Raw genomic sequence first — 21,832 nt, 5'->3', positions numbered from 1 at the left:
TAACATTTTGGCTGTGGCATTTTGTTTCTTCTGCTGAGGCCTACGGGGGACATTTTTGTCAATTAAATATCATAAAACATTCGTAATTGATTTTACTTGAGTAAACATGATTTTCCTACCTGTGTTAAACACTCTGAAGGCATTTGTTTTTGTTACTGTTATCTCAACTCTACCATGCAGTTCCAATGTCTGTTGAGGTATGACTGTATGTTTCTCTAACATATGGCTGATCTATAATGCTTGTTCATTCATGGCTAGACACCTCGTCGTTTTCTTAGCTTAATAACTCAAGAATGCCTCAACACATTTACATAAAACATACAGTTGTGGTCAAAAGTTTACATACACTTGTAAAAAAAACATAATGTTATGGCTGTCTTGAGTTTTCAATAAGTTCTACAACTCTTATTTTTCTGTGATAGAGTGATCGGAACACATACATGTTTGTCACAAAAAACAGTCATAAAATTTGGTTCTTTCATAAATTTATTATGGGTCTGCTGAAAATGTCACCAAATCTGCTGGGTCAAAAATATACATACAGCAACATTAGTATTTGGTTACATGTCCCTTGGCCATTTTCACGGCAACTAGGCGCTTTTGGTAGCCATCCACAAGCTCCTGGCAAGCTTCAGGTCGAATGTTTGACCACTCTTCTTGACAGAATTGGTGCAGTTCAGCTAAATGTGATGGTTTTCTTGCATGAACCCGTTTCTTTAGCACTGTCCACATGTTCTCAATGGGGTTTAAGTCAGGACTTTGGGAAGGCCATTCTAAAACCTTAATTCTAGCCTGGTTTAGCCATTCCTTTACCACTTTTGATGTGTGTTTTGGGTCATTGTCTTGTTGGAACACCCAACTGCGCCCAAGACCCAACCTTCGGGCTGATGGTTTTAAGTTTTCCTGCAGAATTTGGAGGTAATCCTCCTTCTTCATTATCCCATTTACTTTCTGCAAAGAACCAGTTCCACTGGCAGCAAAACATCCCCAGAGCATAATACTACCACCACCATGCTTGACAGTAGTCATGGTGTTCCTGGGATTAAAGGCCTCACCTTTTCTCCTCCAAACATATTGCTGGGTGTTGTGGCCAAACAGCTCAATTTTTGTTTCGTCTGACCAGAGAACTTTCCTCCAGAAGGTTTTATCTTTGTCCATGTGATCAGCAGCAAACTTCAGCCGAGTCTTAAGGTGCCTTTTCTGGAGCAAGGGCTTCTTTCTTGCACGGCAGCCTCTCAGTCCATGGCGATGTAAAACACGCTTGACTGTGGAGACTGACACCTGTGTTCCATCAGCTTCCAAATCCTTGCAGACCTGCTTCTTGGTGATTCTTGGTTGACTCTTGACCATCCTGACCAATCTCCTCTCGGCAGCATGTGATAGCTTGTGTTTTCTTCCTGATCGTGGCAGTGACACAACTGTTCCATGCACTTTATACTTGCGTATAATTGTCTGCACAGTTGCTCTTGGGACCTGTAGCTGCTTTGAAATGGCTCCAAGTGACTTCCCTGACTTGTTCAAGTCAATAATTCGCTTTTTCAGATCCACACTGAGTTCCTTTGACTTTCCCATTGTAGCTTTTGTAGCTGAGTCTAATCACTGGGTCAAATGAGCCCTATTTAAATGGGCTCATGAGAAGTCAACAGCTGTAGTCAATCAGAATCACTTACAAGAAGTGAAGAGGCCATGACATGAAGCTAATTTGATTGACACAACTCGCTACATCACCAAAATTGACAAATTTTGTTGCTGTATGTATATTTTTGACCCAGCAGATTTGGTGACATTTTCAGCAGACCCATAATAAATTTATGAAAGAACCAAATTTTATGACTGTTTTTTGTGACAAACATGTATGTGTTCCGATCACTCTATCACAGAAAAATAAGAGTTGTAGAACTTATTGAAAACTCAAGATAGCCATAACATTATGTTTTTTTACAAGTGTATGTAAACTTTTGACCACAACTGTATATATGGCTAGAAAGATCTGGAAATAATTCCTACAGTTTCTAAAAACTGCAGTATCATCACTCTCCGGTGAGGAGAAGTAATCCATTGTGGAGCACACTAAAAAAATAAACGCCTCGTCAAAGTTTCTTTCAGTATAACTTTCTGTGACTGGCTTACTTCTTTATTTCTCAGTTTTCAACACAAACACACGTTCTGAAGTATAATCCAGTGTCTGAGGAGAGCTCTGTGTCGTCTCTGAGTTTCCCCTCTGAGAATTACGCTAACCAAGCAAGTCAACCAGCTGGTTGAACTTGTGTATATAAGCGTTCTGAAGGAGTGCAGAGATACTATTTAATGAATAAACATTTGGATTTTTGTGACATCACAAAAACAGTCAATTTTCACTGGTTGGGTTTCAGTTTATTCAGTTTTCCTTATATAAACAGTGAAATTAACATTTGGGGAACACTCCCATTTCTTTTTGTACCCCTACCTCTTGTTTCTGAGTGTAACCCTTTCCATTGTTGGGAACCACTGGTATATCACAATGACATTTGCCAATGAACAATAAATAAAAAACACTGCTTCATTACCAGGCTACTAGAGATGGCCCATAGGTGACCCTTCCAGCAATTAATTATCGTCGTCAAAAGTCAGTCTTCTGGCTTCTGAGACAAACTACTAGTGTTTTTTATGCTTGTTATGAAGAAAACGGGCATAAAACATTAAAAGGACACATTAAACTATGCTAATAAAGAGGTTATCACAATTTCGAGCAAGGAAAATACTTATTAATGGGTTTATTTGGTCGCTTGCACCCAATCTTGCCAGTGATTCACATAGCCGTCTCTTTTAAATGTGTGTCTGAAAAATCTCTGTTTGAAGAGTCATGTAGTCCTAACACTTTCCTCACCCTACCCCTCCAGTCTAAGGAGAATTGGGACACCCTACCCCTAGACGTGTGCAAGCAAAACAGGAGTAGGGCAAAGTGGTAGGGCCAAAGGGTAAAATAGGATTGGGCTTTAGACAGTGTTTTTACGTCAAACTCTTTAGAAGAAAAAAAAAACTAGAAAAGGTCTGACATTTGCTTTTTTGAGGCCGTTTAACTTGTAACGGAAATGTCAGAATTAATGATCTTTAGCTGGAAAAGAACAGTGTCACAAGTATGATATTTTATATAAGTGTTTTTCCTCCTGAATATTTAGGCCCTGCTTGTTTATGCTTGTGTGAATGTGATGGCTTTTGTTAGCTCCAGGTGAATGTTGCCATTGAAAGTGTTGATGGAACGGGCAGAACTCCAGCTCTGCTGAATGAAGCTTGTTTGAGTTTTTCCCCACATCACATGATATTAATACAGCTCATTATTATGTGGATGGTTTATACACAAACATCCTGTTTCACAAAATACCTTTTTAAATACTCTCAGATGTCTTCTGGGTCTCCCCCTGGTTTTCCCCTCTGTGTTATTGGACACTAATGACACATTTAGTGCTGATGGGTCTGACACGTTGGCTGACTGAGCAGTGCTGAGTGTTAAGGGTTTGTAACTCTGACTTTATGAAGTAAAAGATGCTCCAGGGCAAGTTTAGCAAAAGATACACACACACACACACACACACACACACACACACACACACAACTCGTCAAGTAACATTGTGGACACGAGCTAAAATGTATCAAAAAGGGCTATGCTTCCGTGAAATATGTTTCCTTGCTGTTTGTCATTTTCACAGTCTAGATTTTATTCCAGTTCTTATAAGACCCGTGGCCAATCCATGTTGTGGTGAGATGTTGAGCCATTTGTTTATCAGTCTCTGGAAAAAGAGCAAAAATGTGAACTGGCTAAAGGGATTGAGAGTTTTAACCTTCAGCACCTCCAGTGCTTAAGATAAGCAGTTTTTGAGGAAGGTCTCTCTCCTTAGTTCATTATGTGTTTCTCAGAACAATGAGTTATTTGAGTGTTTTGATTGGAGGCCTACTTTAAGATGTTCATCTCGAGCAAAGAGCTTTGATTAGAAGCAGTGCTGGTATTTTAGACTGGTTTCAATAAGGAATAGTGTTACACACGGTATGCTAATTCTAGAAAAGTACCTCAACGCTTCGTCATAAAATATTACATATTGAGTATATCACTAAAAAGCTAAAGCTGAAACTGGGATTTTATTTTAGGAACCGTTCTTGCTTCACTCAACAGGCTAAGAAAAAAATAGTTGAAGCAACCTTTTTACCAGTTTTAGACTAAGGGGATATAATATACAGACTTGCCCCAAAAATGACACTGCAATCATTGGATTCTGTTTATCATTCTGCATTAAGATTTATAACAAGTTCCAAATTCTTAGTGCATCACTGTAGACTGTATGAAATGACAGGTTGGGCTCCACTATCAATAAAGACGGCAAATACATTGGGCTGTTTTTGTGTAAAAAGGAATTATTGGTCAGCTTCCCTCATACTTGTCTGAATTTTTGACAAGAAACAGTTCTTTGTATAACTTACTCTCTAGTAGTTATATAACACTGGATATTACCGACGTTCTGTCTAAATTTGGAAAGAAGTCTTTTAGTTATGATGCACCTTCAACTTGGAATAGTCTTCAGAAACATTTTAGATTTCATCAGTTTATTTCACTGAAGAAATGTAAATAATCTGTTAATAATCTGCTGTCTTGGTTATTTAACCCTGGTTAAATAAAGGTAAATAAATAAATAAATAACATTTGTTTGCTAGGAGTACTTTAACCCTATGAGCACCAGGTGCCACATTTGGCACACAAATTGCACCTTGTTGTTTTCTTAACTTTGTAACTCAAGTATGCCTTATGCCTTAACATAAACCATATATGGCTAGAAATGGCTAGAAATAAATCCTAAAATGTCTAAAAACTGCAGTGTCATCACTCTCCGGTGAGAAGTAACTTTCTGTGACTGGTTTACTGCTTCATTCTGAAGTATAATCCAGTGTCTGAGGTGAGCTCTGTGTCGTCTCTGAGTTCTCCTGGCTGCTGTGTGTGCACAAGGTCAGATCATAAGACTTGTGAACAATGTTTTGAATCATTGATCCGAATTTGGCCTTGATTTGTGAGCCGATTTACAACAAAAAAAAAGTTTTTAGCTCCATGTTTGATCTTCTGTTATTTCATTCATTGTTTAAGGTTTTTGCTGTGGTGTTGTTTTAGTATCCGTATTGAAATATTTAGGGAGCTATTGTATTGAAAGTCATAAATTTGTTATCATGACAACTCTAGTAAGGAAATGTTTAACTAAAGGTGCTTATGTTTTTGTGTGTTCAAACTTTCACATGCCACCTTCCTCTCCGGTGTTTTAGGTGCTGGGCCGCTGTTTCCTGACGGTGATGCAGGTACATTTCCAGTTCCTGTCACAGGCGTTGCAGAAGGTGCAGCCAGTGGCGCAGTCGTGTCTGGCCGAAGCGCTGGCTCAGGTACAGGAGCGCTGCATGGGTGCTCGAGCACAGACCACTGCCCCAGGACCCCTCAGTGAGCTGGAGGAGGCCTCCCGGTCGTGGAAAGGGGCTTCAGAGGTACATACATATTCATGCATTCATTTTATTATTGTGTTTTAACCATGTCAGTTTTATTATACTAATATTAAATATATAATGCATATTGCAATGGGCAGTTGTTGGACTTTGAAACTAAACTAAATTCTAAAAACTGATGCAAGTAAATATTATTCATATAAAGTACCAATCAAAGTTTGGATGCACCTTTTCTTTTTTTTTTTCTTCTATGTAACACATAAGGAATCATGTTTTAATCAAACCAAAATACTCTGTCCAGTAGTCACATGCTCTAATCTGAAGTGATGGTAATTTGTTCTTTCTGGGGCTGGTAACTCTGATTAACTTATCCTGTGGAGCAGAGGAAACTATTGGTCTTTCTTTCCTGGAATTGACCTGATGAGGGCCAGTTTCATCGTAACATTTTTGATGATCTTTGATGAACTGTACTTGAGGATACTTTCAAAGTTCTTACATTTTTTTAGATTGACTGATCTTTATTTCTTAAAGTATTTTTTTCTTTACCTTTTTAAGTAGCCATAATATGAATTAAAACATTATTTAAATAGAGCTATTCACTGTATACCTGTAACTCTACCTCTTCACAACTTTACAACTGATGCTCTCAAACACAGTAAGAGGATGAGCAACTCAAGTAATTAACTCTTGGGTTCAGCACAGCTGTTAACTGAAAACTACTCTAGGTGACTCTACCTCATAAAGCTGACTGATAAATCCAGCCAAGATGTGCAAAACTGTCATCTAAGCAAGAGGTACTACTTAAAAGAATCTAAAATATAAATTATATTCTGGTTTGTTTAACAAATAATTCCATAGGTTTTTCTTCTTGAAACATTAACTGGGACTGTATGTTCATTAAGACTAATTAGGGTATATAATATTTTAGAGAGACACTATCCAGTCTATGAAAACCTTCTTCCGGTGAGGTTTCTTTAAAGTGGGAGGAAATCTTAGAAACATTCATTGTGGTAAAGTTTTGGGGGAATATGTTTTCTCAAGTTGCTCAATTCTGTGGTTACATTTCCCAGCTAAGAAGGTTCAACCAGGTCAAGAAAGTCTCTCACCATCCCAGCATGATCCTCCTCAGAATGGGCCTCCCCTACTCCCCTAATGTATCAGTCAGGTCATAATACAGCTGGTCTGAGACTCTGAGAACTCTTTATTATCCGGATCAGCTCAAAGGAAGTGAACTTTAACTGCTCACGGATCACTTGTGCCTCTCTGGTGTCCTGTTGGAGAGTTGAGGAAGTGTGAACAATAGCTGAGATGTTTAAGATGGTTTGGATGCGGAGTCATCAGTTTCACCCCATGTTTAATTAGAAATGTGGTTAGGGGTTGATGTGTTGTGGTTTGTTTTGGTTTGAGACGCTGTCGTGAGACCTGTGCTGTGTCGACTGGAGGCTAAGATATAAGATGTAATTCAGGCAGTGACAACAGTGGGTTTCATGCGACTCTGAAGTGAGGATTGATTGTGTATTTAAAGATACATTTAAAGCTTTGTGGGAAGCTTTAGCCATGCTAAAATTAACTGCAGAAGGTGTGGAATGTTGCATGTTGTTGATGATCCACGGTGTCGCAGTGATGCTGAAGATTACTTTCTATTCTCATGTTGTGAGAAGTAATTTAGCTGTCAGTAAGTCTATAGACCTGTGAGGTCATTGCTGGCCTCCACAACAGGAACTGTAAGTACCGTATTTTTTTCTGCTAGCACTGCTGGAGTAGCATTAGCATTACCCGCTAACTGTGTTTGCAATTTCCCCGTTCAGAGGGGAGTATGATCGGCCTGTAGCCTGCTCCTAACCCCTGGTAACACTGCTGAAGTAGCATTACCTCACCCGCTAACTGTGCTCGTTATTTCCCCATTCCGACTGGAATATTATTCGTCTGTAGCTTGCACCTAACCCCTGCTAGCACTGCTGGAGTAGCATTAGCATTACCCTCTAACTGTGCTCGCTATTTCCTCGATCAGAGGGGAGTATGATCGGCCTGTAGCTCGCTCCTAACCCCTGCTAGCGCTGCTGAAGCAGTTAGCTGCTAATGCTCCAGCCTTAGTGCTGGAGAAATTCTGAAATCTAAGTTTACTTACTTTACTCAGTTTATTAATAGTGCGCCTTATATTGCAAAAAATATGGTAGTTTTTCTGTTCTGTTTTTTTCGAAAATGTTTAACAATAGAGATTGCTAGTTTGCTGAGGGTATGGTAAGGTTGCCAGTTTTGTGATGTCAGTTTAGAACTCAGGATTGTTTGCTTAGATGTAGCAATGTTTGCAGCGTCATGTCAAAATACAAAAAAGGTGTTTTTCTTTTTCCCATTGTGGAAAAATGCATAGGGACTAGGGAGTTCCTTTTTTGGGCATGAGACTAAGTAGACAGAAATGCACATCAGTCGGATAATATTAGTCAGAATGACTGAAGTTAAAGTCCCATGTGTCAAAAACATGGCCCATGGCCTCCTCTGTCCCGTGGCAAAATCCACTCGAGCCCCCAAAATTTATTTTGGTGTTTCATTACGATTGGCCTGTTTTACAAATACCCTGCACTACAATCCCCAGCATGCACTGCAACATAATGTGTACTTCGACGCCCCCTCCCTCAAACAATCAGCGGTTATACACAGTAATGACAATTTGGCTGTACAATTTTTTTTTGCGAGATTTAGTGCGTTTTCACACAAAATATTAGTGTATGACCTTTTTTGCCAGGTTGTATATTTTCATGCAGTTTCTCTCATTAATAAGCTAATATCCAAGTTTATGCTCTTCGTTGTTGGTCTCACTAAATGCAGTGCATTAGGTGATGAATAAGATGATGATTGTGGTGGTGGTGTTTAATGATGATGATTATGAAGATGGGGTGTTTTTCTGTCTCTTACAGGCTACAGCACGGCTGCGGGAGAGAGGACGTGATGGCTGTTTGGCTGGAATTCAGGTGCAGCAGCTCTTCTGCTCACACAGCCCCTCCCTCCCTGAGCACCAGCTCAAAGAGCTCAACCTGAAGATCAACAGCGCCCTGCAGGTGACCACACCGCTGCCACCGCCCCATCCACCCAGCTACATTACACTGCTCAAAGCTACAGCCTGTCCTGCAGCAGATTTATAGAGTCAGGATAGTTTAGAAACTCTTGGTTTAAGTTTACGGGGTTAAATCAGTTCTGGTCCAGGGGAGCTTGGGTCCAGCTCAGTCTGATGGAAAAGTCTTTGTTGAGGCAGAAGGATGTAATGGTGACTTTTGGAATTTAAGACTGAAAGGTTAATCAAATTATTTGATTAATAGAACTACTGTTTTAATCCAATTTTTAAAAGCTAATAATGGAGAAGGGACATCTTTACATATAGAAGCTAGCAGAGAGAATCTCAGTAGAAAGTCAGAAACCTATATAAGGATGATTATTTGCACCATGTTTAATATGAAAGCTGCAAACAAGGTTGAAGGGGCTGCTTACTATTCATAACATTTAAAAATCCATATTTTTAATTAAATTTAAAAGAAACATTAGCTTTCACCTCAGTTTAAATGGTGTTTACTATAAATAAATAAAAGTGTTATTTGTCTGAATATCAATATATATCAAGATAATTTTCTTTATTTATTTGTGGAATTAGTGGAATTCTGCTGTTATTGGTCTATTTTAACTATCTTGGGCATTAGTTTGGTGATACATTACACACATTACATACTTTTATTTTAGAGGACCTTCACATATTAAGAATTGGTAAATGTGCAAAAGGCCTGCTGGTTATATCATGTTCCAATATAGCCATTCTCATCTGCCTGTATGTGTCATGGGTTGGGTAAATACATGCTGGGATTATTTCTGTTTATATAATTCATCCATAATCTATAAAACATTCATGTAACCCTGGGCTGAATGCAGAGTGAATATGTGTGTATGTCGTGTCTGTCTCTATATATAGGCATACAGAAGTGCGCTGGACTCCCTGGGACACTGTGAGTACGCACTGAAGGGGGGATTTTACCTGAAGCCCAAAGCTGCAGAAGCTGCATTACAGGTAACACTCATTGTAGTATTTACTCATTAAGTAGTGAGGATCAGTGTTTGTGTGGTCTTGCAGTTTCTTTTCTTTTCTTTCAGATATGAAAAAGCAATTGCATTACATGCTAGCAGTTAGCCGCTAATACTAATGCTGCAGCTTCAGTGGAACTCTAGAAATAATCTGTCTCATTTGTCTGTTTTTCTTAGCTTAGCTTTACAATCCAGTGCACCTTATGTATGAAAATAGACCAGAAAGTAGACGTTTATTGATATTGCGCCTTATAATCCAGGTACTCACTGTGTCTATCAAAATGTAAAATGTACTTTACTTTTTAAATCACTGTCCAATTTAAAGTACATCCTGCGAGACAATGAATGAGCAGGTGTCCCAATACTTGTGTCCGTATGGTGCATATGGACGTGCGTGTTTGAATGTATGTACATATTTCTGAATGTTTTTGTGTTTGTTTAGGGTTGCTGTAGCGACGCTGAAGCCCAGCAGGCGGGCAGGATGCAGACGACCTCTCAGCCACTCCAGTGTGAATTACCTACGATCCCTCTGCAGATTGGCTCACACTTCCTCAAAGGAGTCTCCTTCAACGAGTCTGCAGCCGACAACCTCAAACTCAAAACGGTACACAGCCTTGTACACTTTCACAATATTTATGTGAAATATTACTTGATACATGATGTTCCGGCCCATATATAAATGGGTTTTAGTTTGGATTTAAAGTTCTTTTGAAAAATCATTTGATTGGTAAAGAACTTATAAGACTAACCCAGGTTTCTTTTTTTTTTTTTCTTTTTTTTTTTTTTTTTTTTCTTTTTTTTTAATATGAACACACATTGGTACAAGTTACAGTATATAAAGCACCCCAAGGTCGTTAATACAGCCTTTTCTATCTTAATTAGGTTGTGAAGTGTAAAAGATACAAGTATGTATAACCTAAAAAAATGCTTACATATTATCCTTAATAAGTTCACCATGGTTTAATAAATGTAAATAAGATGTTAAGACCAGAATATCAGTGAAATATTCTTTTATTTTGTGTTGTATCAATAAATAGATACAAACAAGCATATGAATCACCCTTCATACATGTGACTGTGAGAGAGTGAGAGAGAGAGAGTGAGACTAGGGCTGGGTATTGAAAAAAAAAAAGAGATACCTGAAAATTGTTTTAAAAAAGAAAAAAAAAAAACAATATTCTTCAAAAATGTTTGTAAAAGTGTTTCATGATATATCCAGGTGATTCACTCGCTTGTGAACTAACCATATTTACCATAAGGGCAGGTACTTGTATTCTCTGCCTGTTTGAGAGCACACCAAATTGTGACCCCAAATTGTTACAAATTGTACAATTGGTACAAATATGGTTAGATGTACACACTTTGAACATTCACTTATTATTCAGTTATTTTTGATACAGTATATTTAATTTGACTACTCTGGAGACACATTCTTAAGAGACTTTTAACGCCTTTTATTTGCAAAGGGATTTTAATTTGGAGTGAGAGATGCAGACTGCAGGCTGCAATTGCCGGCGCTCAGAGGGAGCAAAATTGGCCCTGCTCCCTCTGGGTGGGTAGATGGCGCTCTCTCCCCACATCACTCCTAGGGTGATGTTCACAGCACAGGACGTCTGTAAGCTGATGTATCAGAACCGAGTAGCTGTGCTTTCCTCCGAGGGCGCTGTGATGCTGCTCGGCAATGCTGCATCAGCAGTAGTTCAAAAAGAAGCGGCGGTTGACTAACACATGTTTTCTCTGATGTGTTAGTCTTCACCCTCCTGGTGTGTTGGGGCATTACTAAATACAAAATAGGAAAAATTAGAAATAAAATTATAAACAAGAAAAAAACATTACATTACATTATATTTGGCAGACACTTTTATTCCAAAGCGACTTATAATGATGTACATTCATGTTTAAGGTAAAAAAAAAATTATTAGACAGGGCCTAAAGGAGGTCAAATGGATAATAATTCTCTCTCTGTGTTTGTATTTATGTTTCATGTTGGTAATAAATGAGCCTTTCCTGGGATATTGATTTCAGCGAGCATTCACACCGAACCCCTCTCCTTTTAATTACAGTTAAACTCCTGCCTGAAAGTGCTTTTGTGACACAGGTTTTGTCTCGTGTGTTTACAGTAGCTCTGACATTCTGTTTCAGGACAATAGAGGGACAAAAGGCTGTGCACCGTGTTATCTCCCTCATCATCACCCTCATATGCTAAATCACCTGCCCTGCAGTTAACCCGCTGATAGTGTTGCCACTTAATCTCTAATGATGCCGATCTTCATTCTTATCTGCTTTGACTCATCCTGGAACAGCACTGGTATCACATTTCTAATGATAGTGATCACTCACTCCCGCTCTTACCTGAAGCATTCATTAGATCTGAGTGCTTAGGCATGCAAATCAGAGCGAGAGAGAGAGACGGAGAGACAGTGAAGCTGAGTGAATTCTCTGCATTCCTCTTCTGTTTCGGTTCCTCCACTCAGTCCTACAAGTGATTTTCTGCACCCTGCTGTTTCCTGGAGCAACTACACAGCTCTCAGTTTTGATTTTTCCTGTCTTAGCCCCAACATGGAAAGTACATCAATCAACCTTTATGTACGCTCGAGAATACATTGAGCATTTACAAGTTTATAACTTAAAGGGACTGAAAAATCTAAAATAAAATCAAGTTTTGAATCACGTTAAACTAATATAAGGAACTTCATAAAAAAAAACAATAAAAAACAAATGGCAAAAGCATTAAAAAAACTGTTTAAATCGAATTAAAAATAATTCAAATGATTAAAAATAAAAGGATAAGTGGACAGGCTAAAATTAAAAGGCAACTTAAGAGATCAATAATTATAATAAATAACAAACACTAAAAATAAAGATTATAAAAATAAGCGTAAAAAAAAAAAAAGGCAATGGCAAAAAATGTGGAAAGGCTAAAATTTATACCAGTCAAATTAAGAGATAAAAAATTGGAATAAAAAATATAACAAACACAAGTAAAAAAAAATAATAGAAGGGTAAATAATTAACTAAATAAAAGTTAAGGGGGAAAAAAATCAAACAAAACAGTCACAGGCTGTCTGAAAGTGGTTAGTACATAAACCTAGGCCTGTCGTTGCTATTTTTAACTATAACTTTTTGTGAAATATAGTTTATTTCAATTGCAATCACACTGTTTTAAAGAGCCCTGAATGCTTCATTATTAAGAATATTCAGACCGTGCAGCTCTAATATATATCAAGTGATACATAATACTGTAATAATGCATCTGCACCTGTTTAACAAGCACTGAACAGGGAATTAATCAGAATATTCACCCATAGGAATTGAATTGTAAAACATAAATGAAGTAAATCTACCATTTTTAAACAAAGTTGACTCACCAGCTCATATCCTTGAGTAGTCAGGATGTCTTTATCTTCAAGATCCCAGTGATTGTAGCTTTAATGTATTTTCACTACAATATCCAGCATGCATTGCACACACGTACTACAATCACACTGCATGTACAATGGCTCAAATCTGGTTTGTTCACAAAAATAGACGGTTTACATTTTTTATGTTTTTAAATGGCTTATATTCGACATTTAACCAAAAAGACTTTAGTAGGAGCCTAATAGTTGCTAATGGATACACAGTTGGAAATATTGAAACATTTAAATTTGATTTTCTGACTTAATAACTAGATAAATAACTAGATAAACTTACCTCACAGTCATTATGTAATTTTTTAATCACACAAAACACGATTTGAAGTCAGTTGGGTAAATGCTGTTTATTTATTTATTTTTTTTTTTGCTAAACTGTGCTCCTGTGTCCTGTAGGGACTGGTCCTGTCTGATGTTTTGAAGTACTATTTCGTCCTCCCTCATTTTCTAGCACACCACGCTGCAGCTGATAAAAGAGGCGTCTGGGCAGAACGGGGTTTCCTCGCGAGACGACTCGCCCGTGACGGAGGTGCTGAACCTCGTGTGCCCCTCCAGCTGGAGAGGAGCCTGCAAGACTGCCGTGCAGCTGCTGTTCGGACAAGCCGGCCTGGTGAGTGCTGAGCTAGCGTCCACTGCAGAACCCCTCACCTCACCCCCCACTTCCACACAACAGTTTCAAATGTTTCAGAAAGAGATGACCTACTTTTACACAGGGGCTACTGAGGAAAGCCGGTCAGGTTCAGATATAATTACTGCCTTATATAGATGTTGTTTTGAAGTTAAAAGGGAGAAAAAGGTTTTACAATGGTTCCAGGTTTGCTTAAAAACATTATATCATTAAATTGAAATCTTCCAGGAACAGACTTCCTGTGATGCAGGCCAATAGGTGTTGTAGTTTTGATAGTGTTTGTGTGTGGCACTGATTTGCCACGGGGAGTCGGATTATGAGGATACACCTGCTCTATAAATAACAATAGAGCCCCTCCTGTCCGACAGGAAAACACAGGCCCCTCCCTCGAGCTGGACTGTGTATTTCCAGTTTGCCGAAGGAGGAAGCTGCTTCCTCTTTCAAAGAACAACAGAGTCGAGAGAACTGAAATGATTTGTTTTAACTTTCAGCTGTATTTGTATTTTTTACTTTTGTATTTTATTTTATATAACATGATGATTATAATAGTACAAATAATATTAATGATATCATAATTATATAATGCGCACAGTTAACCCTGTAACAATAATTGATTTTAATTGACTTATTGTGAAATAAATAGACATGAGCCTACCCTAAACTATTTTTGCTGACCTTAGTGTTGTTCATTGTGTTAACTTGGCAAAGAAAGCCCATCAACATCAGTGATGTGGTTTATCACAGTTTTATCACAGTTATTTCTGGGACAACATGAGTAATAAAACACAGTTATTATAATAGGATTATGCAGGCTATTGTCATATGGTCACCTTTTAAAATACCACCAAATGTCTAGCTTAAGTTTAAGTGTTGTTTGCCTGAGCACCAGTATAACAGAAAAGATGCAGTAGCTTGTCCCAGGGCACTAATTGATTATTTTATATAATTTTGCATACTGAGTTGAAATTCACTTCAATATGTTCAATACCAGTATAATAAATTATGTTTAGAACACTAGAATACTTCCGGTAGTTTTGGCTTAATTAAAGGGGCACTAAACATTTTTTTTTTTCTGACTGCACCCTCAGCCCAAATTTGAAAAAGGTAAAAAAAAAAATTGTAGGGGTAGTTTGAGAGGGGCACTGGGTGATGTATGGGTTTAGAGGCAGGGCAGGAGGGAGAGCTGATTGGCTAAGCTACTTTACAGCCATTACACAGCAAAACAGCGGAATTCATCTTTATTTATTCCATCCACGGCAGTCTGTGGCTGTTTTTGTTTAGGTTGTGTGCCCCTAAGACAAAATGTAGCAGCTGATGTCACAAAACACCATTTTTACTACTACAGTCTGCAGTGATGACACAGTAACAGTGGAGAGTGCTGAAAGGATATTGGTTTAGATTCTTTCCACATTTTGTGCTGGATATCAGCGCTAAAGTAAAATGCGGAAATTATTGTGTCCGTTGTTTGAATGTATGCTGTTTTATACATTTTTGTGAGTACCATTTTCTCCCTTTGTATGTGTTAACAGGTTGTGGTTGACACGGCTCAGATAGAGAATAAGGAGGCTTACGCTCCACAGATTACTCTAGAAGGATCCAGGGTTGTAGTTCAGGTCCCCTCCACCTGGTGAGTAAACCTGGGAATCACAGGCTGAGTTTTATCATTTTATTTAATATATATGTGTAATATATGTAATATACATGTAATATATATGTGTATATATATATTTCTTTTTTTCATGCACATTTTTGTACATGTAAAGCCTGTGTCTGGATTTTTTTTTTTGTTATGTCTAGCTGTGTAGACATTTAGATACATATGACAGCTACATGGTGATATATTTAGATGCAGCAACTAGGGGTGTGACGAGACACTAATATCACGAGACGAGACGAGACACGATACTGGGTTCACGAGAACGAGGCGAGATTTAAAAAATTAAATTTTAAAGTTTTATTTGACAAAATCATATAACGCACATTTAACAGACTCACACATTGATTTTATAAGAAATAGAAATAAGAATAAGAATAAAAAATAAAAATAAAACTTTTCTAGGTCTTATATAGTGCAAACAATGAGTGCAAACCACAACCAGTCATATTAAGACTATGCTTGAAACAGAGACAGAACATTTTTTTAAATTTAGTACAGAGCTAAGGGATTCGTACAACTGCCTATGAAACAGTCACATGCACTATTTAATTACAGTATTTACTAGGGTTGTGAATCTTTGGGACAGTAAGAGCACTGTCGCACAGAGCTTTTTAACTGTACCGCGGAGCTCACCTACTGTCGCGCAGAGCTTTTTAACTGTACCGCGGAGCTCACCTACTGTCGCGCAGAGCTTTTTAACTGTCGCGCAGAGCTCACATACTGTCGCGCAGAGCTTTTTAACTGTACCGCGGAGCTCACATACTGTCGCGCAGAGCTTTTTAACTGTACCGCGGAGCTCACCTACTGTCGCGCAGAGCTTTTTAACTGTACCGTGGAGCTCACATACTGTCGCGCAGAGCTTTTTAACTGTACAGCGGAGCTCACCTACTGTCGTGCGGAGCTTTTTAACTGTACCGCGGAGCTCACCTACTGTCGCGCAGAGCTTTTTAACTGTACCGCGGAGCTCACCTACTGTCGCGCAGAGCTTTTTAACTGTACCGCGGAGCTCACCTACTGTCGTGCGGAGCTTTTTAACTGTACCGCGGAGCTCACATACTGTCGCGCAGAGCTTTTTAACTGTACCGCGGAGCTCACCTACTGTCGCGCAGAGCTTTTTAACTGTACCGCGGAGCTCACCTACTGTCGTGCGGAGCTTTTTAATTGTACCGCGGAGCTCACATACTGTCGCGCAGAGCTTTTTAACTGTACCGCGGAGCTCACGTACTGTCGCGCAGAGCTTTTTAACTGTACCGCGGAGCTCACCTACTGTCGCGCAGAGCTTTTTAACTGTACCGCGGAGCTCACATACTGTCGCGCAGAGCTTTTTAACTGTACCGCGGAGCTCACGTACTGTCGCGCAGAGCTTTTTAACTGTACCGCAGAGCTCACCTACTGTCGTGCGGAGCTTTTTAACTGTACCGCGGAACTCACATACTGTCGCGCAGAGCTTTTTAACTGTACCGCGGAGCTCACCTACTGTCGCGCAGAGCTTTTTAACTGTACCGCGGAGCTCACATACTGTCGCGCAGAGCTTTTTAACTGTACCGCGGAGCTCACATACTGTCGCGCAGAGCTTTTTAACTGTACCGCGGAGCTCACCTACTGTCGCGCAGAGCTTTTTAACTGTACCGCGGAGCTCACCTACTGTCGCGCAGAGCTTTTTAACTGTACCGCGGAGCTCACATACTGTCGCGCAGAGCTTTTTAACTGTACCGCGGAGCTCACCTACTGTCGCGCAGAGCTTTTTAACTGTACCGCGGAGCTCACCTACTGTCGCGCAGAGCTTTTTAACTGTACCGCGGAGCTCACCTACTGTCGCGCAGAGCTTTTTAACTGTAGCGCGGAGCTCACATACTGTCGCGCAGAGCTTTTTAACTGTACCGCGGAGCTCACATACTGTCGCGCAGAGCTTTTTAACTGTACCGCGGAGCTCACCTACTGTCGAGCGGAGCTTTTTAACTGTACCGCAGAGCTCACATACTGTCGCGCAGAGCTTTTTAACTGTACAGCGGAGCTCACCTACTGTCGTGCGGAGCTTTTTAACTGTACCGCGGAGCTCACCTACTGTCGCGCAGAGCTTTTTAACTGTACCGCGGAGCTCACCTACTGTCGCGCAGAGCTTTTTAACTGTACCGCGGAGCTCACCTACTGTCGTGCGGAGCTTTTTAATTGTACCGCGGAGCTCACCTACTGTCGCGCGGAGCTTTTTTACTGTACCGCGGAGCTCACCTACTGTCGCGCAGAGCTTTTTAACTGTACCGCGGAGCTCACCTACTGTCGCGCAGAGCTTTTTAACTGTACCGCGGAGCTCACCTACTGTCGTGCGGAGCTTTTTAATTGTACCGCGGAGCTCACCTACTGTCGCGCAGAGCTTTTTTACTGTACCGCGGAGCTCACATACTGTCGCGCAGAGCTTTTTAACTGTACCGCGGAGCTCACATACTGTCGCACGGAGCTTTTTAACTGTACCGCGGAACTCACCTACTGTCGTGCGGAGCTTAATAACTGTACCGCGGAGCTTACTTACTGTCGTGCGGAGCCAACTGTTCTTTTTTCCCCGCGAGACAGGTTTAAGCTGACTAGAAATATCGTCAGGTTTCAAGATCTCGTCACACCGCTAGCAGCAACTGCATTAGATTGATGACTCAAACACAACTAAATGCCGCCATATTTTCTACTTCATGAACCATGTAATAGAGTCAAGTTTGGGTCAGTAGGCTTCTTCTGCAGCAAACATTCAACAAGTTCAGGCCTGTCTGTAAACATTATCATGGATTAAATTGGCTTGGCAGTTTTATTGCAACGCAAGGAGTTTGCTTCCAGTTTGATGTAGATGTGTTTGATGCTGTAAAATGCTTTGAATATTAATTTAAAGTGATCAAAAGTGAAACCATGTCAGTTTGTACTGAAGATAAAACACAAAATATTTGCAAAACTGTATTTGGCTGTAATGTTTATATGGATGCTGCAGCAATCTGAGTTGAGCACAGGCTGCATTAGAGATGCACACATTGTAGTTCATTATATATGTTAAGTGCTGCAATCCAGGCTTAATGTCTAACTCTCTCATCTTAAACTAAAGAAGCCAGAAGCCAGAGTTTTATATTGATATTAAATTATATTAAATCTTTTTAAAAGTGAATATTATATTGTGAACCAGTTTCTCAGACCAGTGTTAAGGCTGTGCCTAGACTAGAGCATTTTCCAGTGGAAATGAATCACTGACCACAGACTTGAGTCCAACACTATACTTAATTGTCACATTAGTCTAGGCAGACATTAGACTAAACTTATTTTTAATGTGTTAAAAAATTAACCTGAGTGTGATTGAATTGATAGGTGTCTGAAGGAGGACCCGTCCACAATGTCTCTGCTGCAGCGCAGTCTGGACCCTGAGAAAACCCTCGGCCTTGTGGACGTGCTTTACACGAGTGTCTTCGACCTCAACCGCTGGAAGGAGCGCAAGTCAGTGGCCCTTCACTCCTCCATTATTGCTGTGTTGTTCTCTCTGTAGCACTGTATATTATACACTGTACTTCACACACTGATACTGCCAGTCTGTGTGACTAATACTCAGTATAGGTCAGGGGTCAGCAGACAGTTCTGGGTCACTAACAGAGCAAATTTCTGTCTTTGGGGGAAATGTTAACATTTAGTTAAATTCTGTCTCTTTTAATATTTTTATTATGTGTGTTTAAGTATAATATTTTAAAGGAATGCTATGTGTAGATTTGCCTTGAAATAGCAGCTGAAAAATCATGTTTTTGATGCTTCACTGACGGTAATAGGACGAGTTCCCACTGTTTGCCACTCCCGGTTGGAGCAATGCTACTCCAACTACTACTGGTGCTGCACAGGACCAAAACTCACCAACCTTCCAATGCTGTGTAACACAGGTCATGTGTGTAAAATCCTGTAATTACCCACATCTGTGTAAGTTGTGAAGTGTTATATTGTGACTAAGGCCAACTTGCTCATGCTACTACTTAGAAAAAAGCAATTATTAGGAGCATTATATAATAGTGTAGTTATTAGTTCATTTGGTAATGTTAAGTTTTGTTGTGAAAAAGTCACATTTTATATTAACTTTTTTTTTTTTTAAACAAGCATGAACTGGTGCAGGGAACAGTTTTATCGCTTGTGCTCTCCTGTACTGTGGATTTGGATCTGAATACCATATTTTTCTGGAGCAGCATTAGCATTACCCACTAACCGAGCTTAGCACTAGCTCTTTAGCCATTCAGAGGTTAGTATTATTGGCCTGTAGCCTGCCATTAGCATTTCTCGCTAACCATGCTAGCTATTTCATAGTTTGAAATGAGTACACCGGACTGTATCCTGCATGTTTAACGTGTTAAAACAAGCTACGTGGAACTAAACACTAGCAAATATAGCCTTGCCTTACCAGAATACTCAGGGTTCCTCAGTGTAGTGCTGTTTGGGGACATTAGCTGCTAATGCTAATGCTCCAGCCTTAGTGCTGGAGAAATTTGGGAATCTAAGCTTACTGTAAATAAACAGGAGCGTTTTACTCACCTAAATAAACAGTTTTCAGGAGAGAAATCTGTGTAGGATTAACATCCAGCGCTCGTTAGACTTAATATTTAATTGTATTACTCTGCAGCCTCAGGCCACGATTTTTTATTTTTTTTAAACACTTCAGATTCCAATTCTTCATCTCTCAGCTTGTCAACAAGTCCATGTGTACACTTGTCCATGAGGTGATTGTCAAAGCCTGATGTATTTAAATTGGTAGTACACTTTTTATTGACATGCCTAATCTGATAGGGGGGGACCATTAAAAAAGCCTAAACAGCTGATTTTAGCATTGTCTGGCCTTTTTCTATGTAAAAAAATAAAGAGGAAAAACTATAGTGAGTGACTGGATGTATAACCGCTAAATAAGGTTTTTTCTGTATCAGAAAACGTGAAAAAGCTTGTCCCATCTCTAGATCAAGGACAAAGTGCTACAGTTTGAGTGGGTTAATGTGGCTGCTCTGCCATCTCGTCATGTTGAAAAGATGAGGGCCGCTCTTTATGGGGACATGCTTCCTCCCCGGTGTTGAAAAGCTCCTGCTGCATAATCATCAGTTCCCTTCAGTGCACAGCGATCTGCTGACTCAGCCGCTTTAGCCGAGTTTGGAAACCAGGCCAGAAAGGAAGCTGATTTATGGCACCATCCCTCAATGTGTCGGAATGAACACACTTCTTTGGCCCTGTATCCCAGAAGCCCTCTGCTCTGTGCTGAAGAAAAACATATGCTTCACATATTTCAGCTGAAGTTCTGTACATTATAGAGGATTACCTTTAATATGCATTGTTTAACTGCAGAGATATTCTCTAATGCTGGAGGCGGTATACTATTGCATTAGAGTATTACAGAGACTAAAACGAAAAAAGAGATTCATACATTTCTGTAGCAAGATGCTGTTTAGGGTGAGCATAAGAGATTGGAACACCTGCTTATATGGTGTTTTTTACAAAGGGTGTTTGGAAAAGAGCCTATCTTGCTTTTGTTGGAGTAACTGTCTCTACTGTACAAGAACTGACATAATTATAAATTGCACATTGTTCACTTTTTCATGGGCAGCTGTACACATGCATTTGTAGGCAAGCAGAAGATACAGAAGTGCCATCTGAAGTGAAAGAGAGGGTGGTTTGGATATATTACAGGATTTTGCAAATACAAGCAAGAAAATATATATAAACCCTTTGCAATTTCAGTAAAATGTGATCTGGTCTTTATTCAAGTCAAGGATTTTTTTTTAGGGACCAATATAATGTCCCTAAAAAACAACCAACAAAAAGTTTCTATTCATTTATGTCTTCATTAAGAACAACCATTAAAAAAAATGATGTGAAACCTTGTGTTAATAACCTCAAACAAGCTAATTAGAGTCAAATCAAGTGTTGGCATACCTGAAGTCTTGCTACTTTGGGGAGTTAGGGATTAGAACTAATCAAACTGATAAAAGCGCTCAAACATTTTAAGTTTGCTAAGCCCAAGAAGGATGCGCATGTTTAAGCCATACTTCACCAAAAAGAGTTTTCAGAGGATCTATGATCTTAAATTGTTAATCTAAATAAAGCTGGAAGTGGTTACAAAGTGTTTTAAAAGACATTAGAAATTCACCAGTCTACAGTAAGATAAACAATCTACAAATGGAGACAATTTGGGACTATGGCTACCCAGCCAAGAAGTGTACCCCCAGTTAAAATGACCTCAAGAGCACAACAAAAACTCATCAGTGATGTAATAAAACAACCCCCAGTAGCAGCCAAAGATTTAATACAGACAAACATCTGTGTTCATGAGTCAGCAGTGTACTGTAAAACTTTGAAAAAGAGGGGTGTCTCTGTCAGAAGACCACAAAGGAAGCTTCTGCTTACTAAAATAACATAACTGCACGCATGAAGTTTGTGAAGAAGCACAGTGACACTTTACAATGGTACTGGCAAAATGTTTTGTGGGCAGATAAAATTAAGAGAACACTTCAGTTTCTGAATTAGTTTCTCTAATTTTGCTATTTATAGGTTTATGTTTGTGTAAAATGAACATTGTTGTTTTATTCTATAAACTGCAGACAACATTTCTCCCAAACTCCAAACACAAATATT

General features: G+C 39.4%; 1 protein-coding gene across 3 annotated transcripts in view; it reads left to right on the top strand.

Annotated features, from left to right (window-relative positions):
* Positions 1 to 21,832, top strand: part of garre1 (granule associated Rac and RHOG effector 1) — a 77,205-nt gene that overhangs the window by 43,629 nt on the left and 11,744 nt on the right. For all 3 annotated transcript variants that reach the window (XM_007251856.4, XM_007251857.4, XM_022679899.2), the window contains 7 exons: positions 5,281 to 5,493; positions 8,367 to 8,507; positions 9,407 to 9,502; positions 9,959 to 10,120; positions 13,381 to 13,539; positions 15,087 to 15,184; positions 18,554 to 18,679. In XM_007251856.4, coding sequence (XP_007251918.3) covers positions 5,281 to 5,493; positions 8,367 to 8,507; positions 9,407 to 9,502; positions 9,959 to 10,120; positions 13,381 to 13,539; positions 15,087 to 15,184; positions 18,554 to 18,679 — 995 coding nt within the window. The remainder of the gene's footprint in view (positions 1 to 5,280; positions 5,494 to 8,366; positions 8,508 to 9,406; positions 9,503 to 9,958; positions 10,121 to 13,380; positions 13,540 to 15,086; positions 15,185 to 18,553; positions 18,680 to 21,832) is intronic.

Source organism: Astyanax mexicanus, chromosome 9 (genome assembly GCF_023375975.1).
Source record: "Astyanax mexicanus isolate ESR-SI-001 chromosome 9, AstMex3_surface, whole genome shotgun sequence".
Taxonomy (NCBI): Eukaryota; Metazoa; Chordata; class Actinopteri; order Characiformes; family Acestrorhamphidae; genus Astyanax; species Astyanax mexicanus.
This window is presented reverse-complemented; position numbering and strand designations above follow the sequence as displayed.